The sequence below is a fragment of the Pogona vitticeps genome, chromosome 3 (genome assembly GCF_051106095.1).
Source record: "Pogona vitticeps strain Pit_001003342236 chromosome 3, PviZW2.1, whole genome shotgun sequence".
Classification (NCBI taxonomy): Eukaryota; Metazoa; Chordata; class Lepidosauria; order Squamata; family Agamidae; genus Pogona; species Pogona vitticeps.
Window position 1 is genome coordinate 130,082,635 of NC_135785.1, and position 18,161 is coordinate 130,100,795.

The 18,161-nt window shown below is 48.1% G+C and overlaps 1 protein-coding gene and 1 long non-coding RNA gene across 2 annotated transcripts in view; one reads left to right on the forward strand and one right to left on the reverse strand.

Moving 5' to 3' along the window:
• LOC144588255 (uncharacterized) overlaps positions 1-18,161 on the reverse strand; it is a 379,338-nt gene that overhangs the window by 286,587 nt on the left and 74,590 nt on the right. The window lies entirely within an intron of this gene.
• LOC144588254 (uncharacterized) lies at positions 8,342-13,864 on the forward strand. Its single transcript, XM_078390737.1, has 2 exons — positions 8,342-9,493; positions 9,527-13,864. The coding sequence occupies exons 1-2, from the start codon at positions 9,306-9,308 to the stop codon at positions 11,667-11,669; spliced, it is 2,331 nt and encodes a 776-aa protein (XP_078246863.1). The 5' UTR covers positions 8,342-9,305; the 3' UTR covers positions 11,670-13,864.

The following is an 18,161-nucleotide window of genomic DNA, read 5'->3' on the forward strand; positions in this document are numbered from 1 at the left end:
TACAGTTTTTTCTTGACCAATTTTAAAGTGTGTGTGTGAGAGAGAGAGAGAATATCACTGAGATGGACCTTTCACAATTATTGTCTTTTTCATTTTTTGATCAGATTATGGCAGCTGCTCCCAAAAGAGCCAAGATTGCTGGAGGGTCACACAGCAACACCCCAGCAAGCCCTCAGGCTGTGAAGGGAGCCAAGGCTGCTGAAGGGTCAAGCAGCAACATCCCAGCGAGACCTCAGGCTGTGAAGGAAGACAAGGCTGCTGGAGGGTCAGACAGTAACATCCCAGCAAGCCCTCAGGCTGTGAAGGGGAGGAAAAAGCAACGGCTGCCTGAAAATGCCAGAAGCACTGAAGCTGTAGACTCTATTGGGGGGCTGCATGTAAACCCCAGAGCAACTGTTGAGTGGTTTAAAAAAAATTGAAATGCTTGTCAAAATCCAAGATGGTGGCCTGATAGCAGGACTGTGTTTTCCTCCTGTTGGGTCGGCTGTTTCCCTTGTCTTTTTGGTTTCTTGTCTTTGGTCTCCTGTCTTTTGCTTTCTTTGTTTTTCTTTGCTACTTGCCTCCCTCCTTGACACACAGCTGCTATCACCACCAAGAAAGAATAACAACATTGGATAAAAGAATAACAACGTTGTTGCAGCTGTTGCCCTTGAGGAAAACCAGGCAGACTGGAATATAGTGAGCTTTTTAACTGTCTTTGCTTACCTGCCTTGCTGTTGCTTCCCACTGGATCCTCCCTGTGTCTCTCTTGCTGAGGTTTCCCCCCCCCCCCCCACACACACACACACACCCATTCCGTGCTATGTTTGCTTGGCTCATTGAAAATGTCAGGCCTGCAGGTGAAAGCTCCCAGGCTGACAACAGCAAGCTGGTCATCACGCCCTGATCCCAAATGTTGATGAAGAGTTCAGAGCCAGCTAAAGGAGAGCAAAGTAAGCACAACGGGTCCAGAAGTGGCGATGTACAAGATCTGCATCAACGAAGCCCCAAAGGCCCCAACCTGGTCTTGGTGGCAGCAAACACAGGACTGCCTCGGCCGGAGGCCTGGAACTGTCTCTGGACATGACCGGGGCATATGTGATCTGGGTGGGGGGTATTCTGTTTATTTTGTCTCTCCCCTCTTCTAAGTGTTAATTTTAGGAGAAGATTAGGCTTTTTAGAAAGCTGGACTTCCGGGGAGGAGCCCGAGCCGAGCACACGCCGGAGTCGGAGCTCTGCCGAACTTGCCAACTCATACTCCTTCGTCAAACCATATCAACAAAACTTGAAGAAATCCCTGCTCCCCAAACTGCTGGGATGTTTGTCTTCTAAGCTGCTGGGATGTTTGCCAAACTGCTGGGATGCCTGCCAGATTCAAGGACTCTCATTACAGCTGATTACAACTCACTACAGGACTAGCCGAGAGGCCCAGGAGCCGTTCGAGCACGACGCCTAAAACGCCGAGCAGTGAGTTTGACCCCCCTCCCTCCCCTTTCACAGGAAAATTACCCTCCCGGCTAAAAAACCTGCCAAGTCTCTCCTTCTCCCTTTGCAAGGGCTGACCTTGGCCAGCTGGAACTAAAAGTGAACAACCTAGCTGACAAACTACTCCCTGCCGTCACTGTCTGTGCATCTTATTTACAAGCGAACCCCACCCTGACTGCTGTTTTACGTTCCGACGCTATGGGGAAGAAGCGCCCTCTCTCCCCTTCCAGCTCTCAGCCGGAGCTCCCCCAGTCCTCTTCGAAACAACTAAAGTTGGACACCTTCTTCTCTCCAATACCAAACTCCAACTTTGAAGCGGATCCCCCCCAGGCCTCCCCTCCCCGTCTGGGCAGACCTCTGGATTCCCCGCAACCCTCCCACCGAGACGGCGGAGATACACCACCCAGCAGCCCAAGGTGCAATCCTGCCAAACTACTAGAGAAACACTGCTTTCTCATAGCTGACACGGTGTCCAAAATCTTCATCCGTATATCTCGAGTCCTGGATCTTCTGGAAAAACTCCATTCAACACTACTACAAACCCCACTTCTCTGCTCTGCACCTGCACCCGGCTCAAAGACCACCTCCCAGCCGTCCTTTTTCTCTCAAGCAACACAGATCATAGCTCCACCTCCCAAGACTGATCTCCCCCTAGCATCCAAGTCATTCCAACTAGTTTACCAGGCCTGCGCGGTTGTTATCTCCCTCCACCAAACAGGCCGATACCGTCAACATCCGAATTGGTCCAATACTCAACAAGCCAAGAACCACCTGGCTACACTTCTCCGGATCCCAAGGACGTCCATCGACCTAGTATCCTCCACCCAATTATCTTCACCAAAACGGTTGCCCAGAATCCTCCTCGAATTTCACTCGAACTTTATCCCCGGACGCCTATTTGCCGCTTCCAGTATTCTACACAGAAAAGGGATACGTCCCCACCGCCTTTTCCGGAACTCTACCGTCTCTGAACTCTTGCCGAACCTTCCCCACCCAGTGAGGCCAACACCGAAAACTACTCCCCCCCAGAATACCTACTCAGCTCAGACTGACCACCCCCACCCCCTCCCACCCGCCCCTCCCACCGAGCCTGAATTTTCCCTCCTGCCCCCTCCCCTTACTCCCGCAGCAGGAACCCACACAGTATTGGACAACGTGCCCCTTATTAACCTTGAATGCTCCGCAAACCCTTCACCAGCTCGACCCCTAATCCTCTCCCCTGCCTCCCTCCTGATCCCTAACCCCAATCCTTCCCTAGCTCCCCAAGATTCCCCTCCCCCTTCCCCTCTCCTCCCCACGCATATCCCCATCCCCCTTTCCCCTATCTGCATTGTGAAGAGAGGCGCCTCGGTTGACTCCCCTTTCCCTACTGACGCTCCATCCCAATCCTTCCCCTCCCCATGCTTTGACCCCATAACCCCAACCACAGCTCTTAACAGCATAACCCCCCCTGCCCCTTTCATTAACCCTGATCGTAACCTCTGACTATCCAACCCTGCCCATTCTTCCCCTCCCCCGCCATCCCCGTACTGTCTTAACCTCTTAAGCTGGAACATCTGCGGATGGCGTGGGAAAAGCGGTCATTCCGATCTTACTGCTTACCTTTCCTCTTTCGATTTAATTTTCCTCCAAGAAACCTGGTCACTAACCCCTCCTCAGCTCCCGGGCTTCTCCTCCTTCCTCACCCCAGCATTCAAGTACCAACAGAAAGGACGCCCCTGTGTGGGCCTCTGCTGCTTATTCAGTCCCCCCTCTCACAACTTATTACTTGCCTTCCAACTCAGTCTTCCTTTTTCCAACCCATTCAATTACTCACCTCCAACCATAAGTTACTCATCCTTAATATCTACATCCCCCCCTTCCCCCGTTTCCCTCCCATTGTGGGAAGACATCAAAACCTTCCTGTTAAACTACCTCCGGAACAACCCCTCTGCCAGCCTAGCTCTGTTAGGGGACTTTAACTCCAGGTTAGGCCCAGACAACCCTTCCCTTGTCTCCCACCTGAACTGGATCTGGGACGACTCTATCCCCCCCTCCCTTCTAGGCCCCAGACTCTCACTCGACCCTTCATTTAACCAACACACCCCTCTGCTGATCAGCTTATGTTTAGAATTCAATCTTCACATTCTTAATGGATCTCAGCCCAGTGATTTTCCAGGCAAACTAACCCACTTCTCCTACAGAGGGGCTAGTGTCATCGACTATGCCCTCGTTACCCCGGATATTCTTCCTCTTATTTCTGATTTCGCTGTCAAATCCCGTGCGGACAGTGGCCACTCTCCAATCTCTTTGAAACTCCTCCTCCCTTCCTGTCCCCAGCGTCCTGTACCCTCCCCCCACCCCCTACGTATATCCGCAAATGGACCCCTAAAATTGCTGCCACCTTTTCCCAATGGATTTCAAGACCTGAGATATCAATTTTATCTCAGGACCTTGCATCCACTCACTCACCCTCCTCCGCCATTGCTTCTTACGAACTTCTCATGCATTCATTAACTGAAAACTTGAGAGCTTCCCCCACTTTGCGTCCCTCCCCTACACCCCACTCCCAACTCCCAACTTCTTCTTGGTTTGATGCAGACTGCTGGGCTGCAAAAAATTCATTAGACAATTCTTCTGCTCACTTCAACCCAACCCTTCCCCCGACAGGCTGAACCTCTATTTCTCACTCAGGAAAGCTTGCACCTCCTTCCTAGAATCCAAGAAACACTCTGCGGCTCAACAAAGCTGGAACCTACTATATCACGCAATCCAAACCAATAACCATAAACAATTTTGGGCCCTGGTCTCCCGCTCATCTCCTCTTGTTGCTCCTTGCCCGTCGACTCTCATACCAGCTCCTGCTTGGACTGAGCACTTTTCTACAATCTTTACTTCCCCCTGCTCTACTCTAACCAATTCTGCCCCTCCTCCCAACCTCCCACCCTGGCCCCCGGTTACCCCAGAAAAAATTTCTGAGCTGATTTCTTCCCTGAAACCCCGGAAAGCCCCTGGCCCAGATGGTATCCTCCCCGAATTCCTACTCAACAACCCCTCATGGTGGTCCCCCTTCCTTTCTAACCTCTTTACTCTTATCAATAACTCCGGCTTTATCCCCTCTTCCTGGCTTTCCTCAACTATCGTTCCAATCTTCAAAAAAGGTGACCCCTCCCTCCCAAACAATTACAGACCCATCAGTCTCCTATCCTTTATAGGAAAACTATACTCCAAATATCTCCTTTCGAAACTCACCTCTTGGTCCTCTGCCATTGGACTTCCCGGTAAAGAACAGATTGGCTTCCGCCCAGGCGCCTCCACCCTGGACCATATTCTCACACTCTCTTTCTTGATTAGCAAATACACTAAACACTATGGTGCCAAAATGTACTCAGCCTTTATCGATCTCAAAGGCGCATTTGATTCGGTCAATAGAGACTTACTTTGGAGGAAACTTTCCAACTGGGGGATTGATCAACGCCTCCTGTTTCTAATACAGCGTTTACATTCCTCCAATACATGCCGAATCAGGATCGACTGTGCTGGCACCCTGACAGATAATATCCCTGTCACCAAGGGCGTACGCCAGGGATGTATCCTAGCCCCTCTCCTATTCAACCTCTTCCTCGCTGACCTCCCTTCTTCCCTAACTGGCACTGACTTTTCCCCCCCTGCTCTAAACAACTCGTCTACCCCTCTCCTTATGTATGCGGATGATGCCCTTCTCCTCTCTATCACTAAATTGGGCCTCCGCAAGCTCCTCCTCTCCTTTCAACAATACTGTTCTAGCAACGATCTAACCATAAATTCAGAGAAAACCAAAATACTGGTTTTTGGCAAATCCTGGGCTCCGTCTTCCTGGAGAATTGGTAACTCCACATACCAACAGGTCCAGACCTTCAGATATTTGGGGATTCTTTTCCACTTTCAGCATTCATGGAGCCCACACCACACCTCCGCAATCGCTTCTTCCTCTCTTTCCCTCAGTGCAATCTCCCGTTTTCACTTCCATGCTGGTAATCAGTATGTACCTGCTGCCACCAAAATTTTATACTCCAAGACAATTTCCCAGTTACTTTATGGAGTCCCAATTTGGATTGAGGCAGCAAACTCTGAAATCGATAAGGTGGCTGCCTCCTTTCTTAGGAAAATCCTCGGGATCCCTAATCTTATCAGACTTTCCACTATTACTCTAGAACTGGGTATCCACTTACCCTCTACCCTAGCCTGGACCACTACCTTCAAGTTCTGGCTCAGAATTCACCTCCTAACTCCCTCTGACTCGATCCTACTGTTACATACAGCACTGATGGTACCTGTCTGTCATGGGTTTGGAGGGAAAGTTCCATCCTATGGGGAGTGGAAGGCGGGACATCAGGGAGGAGGGGCTGTACTGTATATATATTTGGGGCTTGTGTGGAGAAGTTTAGTTGGAGGAGTTGGAGTCTGTGTGTCAGACTGGGTACCACTGTGTGTCAGTCGGTACCTACCTGATAGGTTCAGGTTTCTTTATAGGTAGCCAGAACTGATAGGTTCAGGGTCTGTGCTTTACTTTAAAGTGTTCTGTGTGAACCAAACTGTTGTATGTATGATTGAGACTAAGCCACGTTACAGTATCTTATTTACCTGATTATTTTATTTACCCTGTTTGTTATTTAAATAAACCTTGTTCTTTTGTTTAGTAAAATCCATTCCTGGTCTGTGTGACTCCTTGCAGGGAATGGTTGGTGGCAGCATAGTTAAAGTGTGGCATATTCCAGTAGGTCTGGGGTTGTCACATTGATTGGTGTCCAGCGTGTGGGATACGACTGGTCCAGTTGTCCAGTGGTCCAGCAAAGCCTTGGCAAGTGTGCCCAGAGCAAGGGGGGTCTAGTCAGGGACGATCTGAGAGCGCGTAGGTAATCTTCTAGGCTTACCTCACGGGGAGGTACGCTAGTGGAAGAATGTGCCACCTCAGATTGGGGACTAGATTAGGGAGCTCTGAGGCAACCCGTTTTGGCGGGAAAAGGCTGAGGCAAAGCTGTGTGAAGTAACAGTGATCTAGCCTGTCTGCTGAGAGGCCTAGCAGAGGGGGTGGATTCTGCCTGGCAACAGTTGCAAGTTAGTGCTGAAGGAACAGCAGCAATCTATAGAAGGCTGTTTCTGAGGCAAAAGGAAAAAAGTCGTCGCTTTATTTTGAGGCTTGACTTTTGAAGGCAGCCTGTTCTGGGGGGATTATGCCCTTGACTCGAAGCCAAATGGCAGAAATGGGGGAAGTAAGAGACCCACAGGTAGACCAAGGTTCTGAGGAGGAATTTGGCTCAGTGCAGGATGAGAGCACGGGAGAACAGAACCCAGAACTCAGAAAAATGCTCCTAGCCCAACAGCATGAACTGAGGGTGAGGGAAATGGAGGAAAGGGAAAGAGAGAAACAGAGACAATTTGAAATGGAAAAGGAAGAGAAACAGGAAAGGGAAAGGGAGAGGCAAAGACAATTTGAGTTAGAAAGAATGGCGTTGGAGAGAGAGAGGATGGCGTATGAGTTAAGAAAATTGGAAATGATGAACCAGAACAATAATAACAATAGAGATTCTGAGGTGGGCCAATTGTCTAAAACTGACTTGAAGAAATTCCCTGTGTACCACAAGGGAGATTGCCCTGAGGTGTTCTTTTCCCTCGTGGAAAGAGCGTTTGTGGACTTCTCAGTAAGGGAAACTGAGAAGATGACCATTATGCAAACTTTGATCAGTGGCAGCCTGGCAGAAGTCTATGCAGAGATGCCAGAGGAACTGCTGAAAGATTTCGCTGAGTTTAAAAAACTGGTGTTTGCCAGACATGGGATAACTGCTGAACAGCTGAGGCAAAAATTCAGGACACTCACCAAAAAACCAGAGCAGACTTTTACCCAAGTGGGGGCCCAACTGGTGAGGTTGCTAGAGAAATGGCTGTCTCAGGAGGGGACAGAAACCTTCCAGCAGCTCAAAGACCTGATAGCGCTGGAACAGTTTTATTCAGTCCTGCATGGGGAACTGAAGTTCCAGGTGAGGGAAAGGAAACCTAAATCTGTGACAGAGGCGGCAGAGATCGCAGATTTTATTTACCAAATAAGAAAGCCCTTAGGTGCTGAGGGGAAATCTGTAGGTAAACCCAAAGAAACCTACAGCAAGTACTCTCAGGGACCAGGGAAAAACCAGCAAGGGGGAGGGGCCCATGTTGAAGGGAAGCCCTCAGACATGAAACCACCAAGACCTCAGGTTTTGGAGGGAAAACCAAAACCAGAGGAGAAAGACTCCAAGTACAGCAGAAAATGTTATTTCTGTCAAGGAAAGGGCCATCTAATCTCAGAGTGTGAGAAATTAAAGCAGCTAAAGGGAAATTTGCCTCATGATTTGAGTGGAACCAAGCCAAAAGCTGTGTTCTGTGTCCAGAAAGAGCAAAGCTCCTTGCCACTGAGGGAGCCTGTTGCCATGGCTACTCAATCTGGAACAGTTACATCTGCTGATCAGGCTGGGGAAAATGGTCCTCTTGTGGAGGTCAAGCGCTGCTTACTAGTGAGGACAGATTCGCAGTTGTTTGAGACCGCAGGGGTGGACGTAGGAATACTTGACCATCAGTATAGGGGGCTAAGGGATACTTGTTCCCAGGTGACCCTGTGCCATCCAGACATTATTCCTAGGGAGTATATAATCCCAAATGAGAGCCTGAAGGTGGCAGGGATTGAGGGACAGGTGATCTCACTGCCAGTAGCTGAGGTACCTGTGAGCTTTCAAGGCTGGAGGGGAGTTTGGCGGCTAGCGATTTCATCGACTCTGCCAGCAGCCGTGCTCGTGGGAAATGACCTGGCTGAACATGTGAAACGGGTGCTAGTGATTACACATTCACAAGCTACCACGGGGACAGTTCAGGGGGGTATTGACTGTTACATGCAGCACTGATGTTACCTGTCTGTCATGGGTTTGGAGGGAAAGTTCCATCCTATGGAGAGTGGAAGGCGGGACATCAGGAGGAGGGGCTGTACTGTATAAATATGTGATGCCTGTGTGGTGGAAGACACACACTGATGAGAAGCTAAGCAGACGAAGCAGCAGCTGGGAAGAAGGAGCTGGTGTGGGAGTCTGTGTGTCAGACAGGGTACTACTGTGTGTCAGAGTACCAACCTGATAGGTTCAGGTGTCTGTTGGTTAGCCAGAACTGATAGGTTCAGGGTCTGTGCTTTAAGTTAAGGTTCTGTGTGAACCAAACTGTATGTATGTCTGAGTGAATCTAAGCCACGTTACTTTATCCTATTCACCTGATTGTTTTATTTACCCTGTGTGTATTTAAAATAAACCTTATTCTTTTTATTGTTTAAAAATCCATCCCTGGTCTGTGTGACTTCTTATAGGGAATGGTTGGTGGCAGCTTAGTGTAACTGTGTGACATATCCCGGTAGGTCTGGGTTTGTCACATTGATTGGTGTCCAGCGTGTGGGATACGACTGGTCCAGTTGTCCAGCGGTCCAGCAAAGCCTTGGCAAGTGTGCCCAGAGCAAGGGGGGTCTAGTCAGGGACAGTCTGAGGCGCGTAGGTAATCTTCTAGGTGTACCTCACGGGGAGGTGCGCTAGTAGAAGAATGTGCCAACTGGGGAGACTTAGATTAAGGTGCTCTGAGGCAGCCTAGTTTTGGCGGGAAAAAGCTGAGGCAAAACTGCGTAGCAACAGTGATCTAGCTTGCCAGCTGAGAGGCCCAGCAGAGGGGGGTAGGCTCTGACTCGATACTGTTGCAAGTTTAGTGCTGAAGAACAGCAGCAATCTCTAGGGAGAGCTGGTTCTGAGGCAAGAAGGAAAAAAGTGGTCGTTTTATTTTGAGGCTTGACTTTTTGAAGCAGCCTGTTCTGAGGGGGGATTATGCCCTTGACTCGAAGCAAAGTAGCAGACATGAGTGAAGTGAAAGACCCCCAGATTGACCAAGGTTCTGAGGAGGAATTTGGCTCAGTGCAAGGTGACAGCACAGGAGAGCAAGACCCAGAACTCAGAAAATTGCTCATAGCCCAACAGCATGAACTGAGGATGAGGCAATTTGAAGTGGAGGAAAGGTTAGAGAGAGAAAAAATGGAGGAAAGGGAAAGAGAGAAACAGCGGCAATTTGAAATGGAGGAAAGGGAAAGAGAGAGACAGAGACAATTTGAATTGGCATTGGAGAGAGAGAAAATGGCGTTTGAATTAAGAAAACTGGAACTGTTGAACCAGAACAATAATAATAATAGGGATTCTGAGGGAGGCCAACTGTCTAAAGCTGACCTGAAGAAATTCCCTGTGTACCACAAGGGAGATTGTCCTGAGGTGTTCTTTTCCTTAGTGGAAAGAGCGTTTGTGGACTTCTCAGTGAGGGAAACTGAGAAGATGACCATCATGCGGTCTTTAATCAGTGGTAGCCTGGCTGAGGTTTATGCCGAGATGCCTGAGGAACTGATGAAAGATTTTGCAGAGTTTAAAAAACTGGTGTTTGCCAGACATGGGATAAATGCAGAGCAGCTGAGACAAAGATTCAGGTCCCTCACCAAGAAGCCAGAGCAGACTTTTACCCAAGTGGGGGCCCAATTGGTGAGGCTGCTTGAGAAATGGCTATCGCAGGAAGGAACAGAGACCTATGAACAGCTTAAAGATTTGATAGCACTGGAACAGTTCTATTCAGTCCTGCATGGGGAGTTGAAATTCCAGGTGAGGGAAAGGAAACCAAAATCTGTGGCACAAGCCGCAGAGATCGCAGATTTTATCTCCCAAATAAGAAAGCCCTTGGGTGAGGGGAAATCTGTAGGTAAACCCAAAGAAACCTACAGCAAGTACTCTCAGGGACCAGGGAAAAGCCAGCAAGGGGGAGGGGCCCATGGTGAAGGGAAGCCCTCAGACATGAAACTAAGACCTCAGAATTTGGAGGGAAAACCCAAACAAGAGGAGAGAGAATCAAAATACACCCGAAAATGTTATTTCTGTCAGGGAAAGGGTCATCTAATCTCAGAGTGTGAGAAGTTAAAGCAGCTAAAAGGAATGGTGCCTCAGAATTCTAGTGGGACCAAGCCAAAAGCTGTGTTCTGTGTCCAGAAAGAGCAAGGCTCAGTGTCACTGAGGGAGCCTGTTGCCATGGCTACTCAGTCTGGAACAGCTACCTCTGCTGATCAGGCTGAGGAAAATGGTCCTCTTATAGAAGTAAAGCGCTGCTTGCTGATAAAAACAGATTCTCAGTTGTTTGAGACAGCAGGGGTGGACGTAGGAATACTTGACCGTCAGTATAGGGGGCTGCGGGACACTTGTTCCCAGGTAACCCTGTGCCATCCAGATATCATCCCTAGGGAGTTTATAATCCCAAATGAGAGCATGAAGGTAGCAGGGATTGAGGGGCAGGTAATCTCTCTGCCAGTAGCAGAGGTACCTGTCAACTTTCAAGGCTGGAGGGGAGATTGGCGGATAGCGATTTCATCAACTCTGCCAGCAGCCGTGCTCGTGGGAAATGACCTGGCTGAACATGTGAAACGGGTGCTAGTGATTACACGCTCACAAGCCACCACGGGGACAGTTCAGGGGGGTAATGATGAGCCAGAGACGGAAGCAGAGGGGAGTTCAGAGGCTGTGGTGGAAACCTTAACCACAGACAGCAGATTTGGACAGGAGCAAAAGGCAGACGCCACTCTCCAAAAGTGTTTTGACCAGGTGACTGACGCTCAGCTAACACCTGAAACCCCAGTGAGATTTCTGGAGAAAAGGGGGGTTTTATATAGAGAAACCCTGAGGAATATCTCAAAAGGGGGAGATGGGATCAGAAGTCAGCTGGTGGTACCTGAAAAGTATCGCCCCAGGATCTCACAAAGGGGTCACTCTGACATGTTTGCTGCACACTTAGGGGTGAAAGGGCCCCTTGATGTGATCAAACAAAATTGGGAGCAGATCACCCAGGATGACCCACAAGACGTTGTGACATACATAGACACCTTGATGAATGACCTAAGGAGAAATCTAGAGCTGGCAGCAGAAAACCTGCAAGCTCAGAAGGTCAGACAGAAAACATGGTATGACCACAAAGCTAGAGAGAGGCACTTTGACCCAGGGGAGGAAGTGCTTTGGCTTAGGCCCTGCAGAGAGAATAAACTGCAGCTCAAATGGGCAGGACCATATAGGGTCATTTCCAAGATGTCAGACCTGAACTACCTAATAGAGCAGGAGGAGAACCAAGCAAGGAGGGTGGTTCATGTGAATGCCCTAAAACCCTACTACTGAGGGGAACAAAGGGTTTTATTCGCGATAAAAGCAGCTGAGAGTGAGGAAGCTGAATTACCCTTCTGGGAGGGTAGAGGGGAAGTAAAATACAACCCAGAAGAGGTAAAGATCAGTCCTGCACTCACCCAAGACCAGCAGCAAGAACTAAAAATGCTGCTTAGTAAATATCAACAGGTGTTTTCCAACAAGCCGGGGATAGTGAAGGGAGTGATGCATCGGATCCACACCGGGGATGCACCCCCGCAGGCAGTATCCCCATACCGAGTAACGGGACCCTATAGGGACAAGGTGCGGAAGGAGCTGGACGAGATGCTGAGGGAGAACATAATCGTCCCCTCTTCTAGTCCTTGGTCCTCTCCGATAGTCCTTGTGGACAAGCCTGATGGGAGCATTAGGTTTTGTGTCGATTACAGGAAATTAAACCGTGTAACCACTCCTGATGCCTACCCAATGCCCAGGCTAGACAACCTGATTGAAACCATAGGGGGTTGTCGGTTCATCTCATCATTGGACCTGGTAAAGGGATATTGGCAATTAAGAATTGATCCCAGGGATCAAGAAAAGACTGCTTTTTGCAGCCCTTTTGGTCTCTATGAGTTTCGAGTCCTGAGCTTTGGTCTCAGAAATGCGCCAGCCACATTCCAAAGGCTGATGGACCAGACCTTGGCAGGGCTCAGTGACTTTACAGTGGCCTACATTGACGACATAGGGATCTTCAGTAATACCTGGGAAGATCACCTAATACACCTGGAGGTAGTGCTGCAGAGGTTAAGTGCAGCAGGGCTAACAGTAAAGGCCAGCAAGTGTCAGCTGGGTAGCCCAGAAATAAAATACTTGGGTCACATGGTAGGGGGAGGAATGATAAAACCCCTAGAGGCCAAAATAGAAGCTGTTCGTGATTGGCCTAGACCCAACACCAAGAAAAAAGTCAAATCATTTCTTGGGTTGGTGGGCTACTACAGAAAGTTCATCCCGAGGTTTAGCGAGATTGCAGCTCCGCTGACTGATCTGACGAGGAAGAAGACTGATGACCGCATCCCGTGGACCAGCGACTGTGAGGAGGCGTTCCAGAGGTTGAGGGAGGCCCTTATCAACTATCCAGTGCTGCGTGCTCCAGACTTCGACCGGGAGTTCATCATCTACACTGATGCGTCTAACAGCGGGGTAGGAGCGGTTCTTTGCCAGGAGGATGAGAATGGTGACCAGCATCCAGTGTCCTACCTGAGTAGGAAACTTCAAAAAGGTGAGAGACATTTGGCAACTGTGGAGAAGGAGTGTTTGGCCATAGTCTACGCGATCCAGAAGGCCAAGCCTTACATCTGGGGAAGACATTTTATTCTGTGTACTGACCATTCACCATTGCAATGGTTAAAGACAATGAAAACCCACAATAGCAAACTTATGAGGTGGGCTTTAAACCTACAGGACTATGACTTTGAAGTGAAGGTGGTCAGAGGGTCAGTGAACTGTGTTGCTGACGCCTTATCAAGAAGACCTGAAGAATGAAGACGGCGAAAGAAACATGGACTATGTGTATATAATGATGACAAAAAGTAAAATGTACCTGTTTTTGAATTGGTTTGTATGAATAAAGGTAAATTGATGTAATGTATATGGTAAATGTTTAACTTAGAGTGTAAGGATAAGTAAGTATTATATGGTATGTATAACTGTTTTGTATGTTTTATTCAGGTTGTTTTTTGGTGAAAAGCACTTTTAGCTTTCCCCCTACAAAACAACTTATAAAGAGGGGAGGTGTTACATGCAGCACTGATGTTACCTGTCTGTCATGGGTTTGGAGGGAAAGTTCCATCCTATGGAGAGTGGAAGGCGGGACATCAGGAGGAGGGGCTGTACTGTATAAATATGTGATGCCTGTGTGGTGGAAGACACACACTGATGAGAAGCTAAGCAGACGAAGCAGCAGCTGGGAAGAAGGAGCTGGTGTGGGAGTCTGTGTGTCAGACAGGGTACTACTGTGTGTCAGAGTACCAACCTGATAGGTTCAGGTGTCTGTTGGTTAGCCAGAACTGATAGGTTCAGGGTCTGTGCTTTAAGTTAAGGTTCTGTGTGAACCAAACTGTATGTATGTCTGAGTGAATCTAAGCCACGTTACTTTATCCTATTCACCTGATTGTTTTATTTACCCTGTGTGTATTTAAAATAAACCTTATTCTTTTTATTGTTTAAAAATCCATCCCTGGTCTGTGTGACTTCTTATAGGGAATGGTTGGTGGCAGCTTAGTGTAACTGTGTGACATATCCCGGTAGGTCTGGGTTTGTCACATTGACGAGCCCGAGGCAGAAGCAGATGAGGGTAGTTCCGAAGCTGTGGTGGAAAGGTTTACCACAGACAGCAAATTTGGCCAAGAGCAAAAGGCAGACGCCACTCTCCGAAAGTGTTTTGAACAGGTGACAGACACCCAGCTAACACCTGAAACCACAGCGAGATTTCGTGAGAAAAAGGGAATTTTATATAGAGAGACCCTGAGGAATATCTCAAAAGGGGGAGATGGGATCAGAAGTCAGCTAGTGGTACCTGAAAAGTATCGCCCCATGATCTTACAAAGGGGGCACTCTGACATGTTTGCTGCACACTTAGGGGTGAACAAAACACAGCAGAGAATCACACAGAATTTTTACTGGCCTGAAATAGGGAAGCAGATCAAGGAGTTCTGTAAACAATGTGATGTGTGTCAGAGGCAGGGGAATAACCGTGACAGGACCAAAGTGAAGTTGTGCCCTTTGCCTGTGATTGACACCCCGTTCAAATGTATAGGAGTGGATATTGTGGGACCTTTGCCCAAGGCCACAAAGAGGGGGAACCGGTTCATTCTCACCATTGTGGACCATGCCACGAGGTACCCCGAAGCCATTCCCTTGACTAACATCGAAATTAACACAGTGGCAGATGCCTTGGTGGGGTATATGTCCAGGATGGGATTTGCCTCAGAAATAATCACAGATTTGGGCACATCGTTTACATCGAAGCTCATGAAACGGTTATGGCAAATCTGTGGAATTAAACACAAGGAAACCACTGCCTATCACCCTGAAAGTAATGGGTTAACAGAGAAGTTCAATGGGACTCTGATGCGCATGATTAGGGCTTACTTGGCAGAGAATCCAAACAATTGGGACCAGAAGCTGCAATCCCTTTTGTTTGCTTATCGATCAGTGCCACAAGCCAGTACCGGGTTCAGTCCGTTTGAACTTTTGTTTGGGAGAAGGGTGAAAGGGCCACTTGATTTAATCAAGCAAAATTGGGAGCAGATCACCCAGGATGACCCACAAGACGTTGTGACATATATAGACTCTTTAATGAATGACCTAAAGAGAAACCTAGAGCTAGCAGCAGAGATCCTGCAAGCTCAGAAGGTTAGACAGAAAACCTGGTATGACCAGAAAACCAGGGAGAGGCACTTTAACCCAGGGGAGGAAGTGCTTTGGCCTAGGCCCTGCAAAGAGAACAAGCAAGTGTCAGCTGGGTAGCCCAGAAATAAAATACTTGGGTCACATAGTAGGGGGAGGAATGATCAAACCCCTAGAGACCAAGATAGAAGCCGTTCGTGATTGGCCCAGGCCCAACCCAAGAAAAAAGTCAAATCATTTCTTGGGTTGGTGGGCTACTACAGAAAGTTCATACCGAGGTTTAGCGAGATAGCGACTCCGCTGACCGATCTGACGCGGAAGAAGACTGATGACCGCATCCCGTGGACCAGCGACTGTGAGGAGGCGTTCCGGAGGTTGAAGGAGGCGCTCATCAATTATCCAGTGCTGCATGCTCCAGACTTCGACCGGGAGTTCATCATCTACACCGATGCGTCTAACAGCGGGGTAGGAGCAGTTCTTTGCCAGGAGGATGGAAATGGTGACCAGCATCCAGTGTCCTACCTGAGTAGGAAACTCCAGAAAGGTGAGAGACATTTGGCAACCGTGGAAAAGAAGTGCCTGGCCATAGTATACGCGATCCAGAAGGCCAAACCTTACATCTGGGGAAGACATTTTATTCTGTGCACTGACCACTCACCACTGCAGTGGTTAAAGACAATGAAAACCCATAATAGTAAACTTATGAGGTGGGCTTTAAACCTGCAAGATTATGACTTTGAAGTGAAGGTGGTCAGAGGGTCAATGAACTGTGTTGCTGACGCCTTGTCAAGAAGACCCGAAGAGTGAAGACGGCGAAGAAACCATGGACTATGTATATATTTTGGTGACCAAAAGTTAAATGTACCTGTTTTTTTTATCAGTCTTGGTTTGTATTAATAAAGGTAACTTAATGTATTGTAAATATTAATGTTTAAATGCATAAGTGATATGTTTAACCTAGAGTGTAAGTATGGGATTGTGTGTTATATTGTATAACTGTTTTTGTGTGTTTTGATCCAGGTTGTTTTTTGGAGAAAAGCACTTTAGCTTTTCCCCTGCAAAACAACTTATAAAGAGGGGAGGTGTTACATACAGCACTGATGGTACCTGTCTGTCATGGGTTTGGAGGGAAAGTTCCATCCCATGGGGAGTGGAAGGCGGGACATCAGGGAGGAGGGGCTGTACTGTATATATATTTGGGGCTTGTGTGGAGAAGTTTAGTTGGAGGAGTTGGAGTCTGTGTGTCAGACTGGGTACCACTGTGTGTCAGTCGGTACCTACCTGATAGGTTCAGGTTTCTTTATAGGTAGCCAGAACTGATAGGTTCAGGGTCTGTGCTTTACTTTAAAGTGTTCTGTGTGAACCAAACTGTTGTATGTATGATTGAGACTAAGCCACGTTACAGTATCTTATTTACCTGATTATTTTATTTACCCTGTTTGTTATTTAAATAAACCTTGTTCTTTTGTTTAGTAAAATCCATTCCTGGTCTGTGTGACTCCTTGCAGGGAATGGTTGGTGGCAGCATAGTTAAAGTGTGGCATATTCCAGTAGGTCTGGGGTTGTCACACCTACAAGATTTATTAAAGGACCCCTACACTTCTACGTGGTTTCACCTCATAGAAGCCAAACTACTGTCATTATCTCTCTCTGTCGAAACTCTAGCCGACATGAACCTCAACTCAGCATATCAAATCATTAGATCCAGTCTCTATGACCTTGAATATGCAACCCTATTCTCCCATTTGAACCCCACCTGCTCCCCTCTTGCTTTTGGCCTATCCCCCTCCCTTGGCCGCCCCTCCAATTATTTTAACCAATTGTCCAACCCTCAAAAAAGACGAGCTTTTATGCTCGCTAGGCTGAATATCTTTCCATCAGCAGCCCACTTTGGGAGATTCACTCGAATCCCCCGCCCCAACAGATTGTGTCATTCTTGTGCATCCGAACCCGACTCCCTGGACCACATCTTACTCCGGTGCCCATCCCACAACATCCCCCGTAAGCGGCTACTAGGCCCACTCCTCTCTTCCCTCTCCCCTTTCTTCCTCGACCTTACCCCCATACTCCTGAGCGATTTCTCGCCTTTTATCACCAGTCAAGTTGCTGACTTTCTCCTAACTGTTATGAAGACCTCCCCTCCCCCCCTCCCCCCACCCTAAACCCTCTATAAATCTCTCTGAACCTAGCCTACTACAATCCCAACCTCACCCTTCCCCCCACCCGGTATTGGAATGTAACTATCCTGTGTACTCCCTGTACCCTGTAATGCCAATAAAGGTTTCTGTATGTATGTTAATTTTAGTTGTTTTTTATTAACTTAATTTCATTGCATTTATTATGTTACGGTTTGATTGTTTATCAGATTTGATTTGTTAATTTGTTAACTTTGTTACTAATTATCTGTTATTCTTTAGTCATAAACTCTTTTGATTTTCTCTTTTTCTGTTGGTTGGCATGGAGTAGAAGGCCTGCCCCCCCAGAGGGGGACTTTGTAACATCAGAGTGATCTCTAGTAGAGGGAGATACGGTGTAGGTGCTGTTGCCTTGCGTTACAGAAGAACGGTGAACAGATGCTTGAAATCTGTTCACTGTTCTGGCACTGTGACCTCCTGCCAGACTCAAGGTAGTCAGATCAGCCAGCCCTTCACTCTAAACCTGGTGTTGAATGCCAGATCTGTATCAAATAAGTCCCAGACCATACAAGATCTGATTCTGGAGGAGGATGCAGATCTGGCATGTGTAACTGAAACATGGATGGGCAGGGATGCGGTGTTCCCCTGACTCTTGCCTGCCTTCCTGGTTACGCAGTCCAACATCAGGTTAGATTGGCGGGGTGGCGTGTGGGAGTAGCCATTGTTTATAAAAACACCCTTCAGGTTGTTAGGCACTCTGCTCTGGTGACACCGGGTCTAGAGGCCCTCTACGTGTCAGTTGGGGCCAGGGATGGTATTGGGATCTTCCTGGGTTACCAGCTCCCCATGACCCAGCCATTTCCTTACCAGAGCTGGCAGACTTCATCTCTGCGGCACTGTTGGTATCCCCAAGGCTTTTAGGCTTGGGTGACTTCAATGTGCATGTAGAGGTGGAGGTTTCCGGTCTGTCTCTTGAATTCTTGGA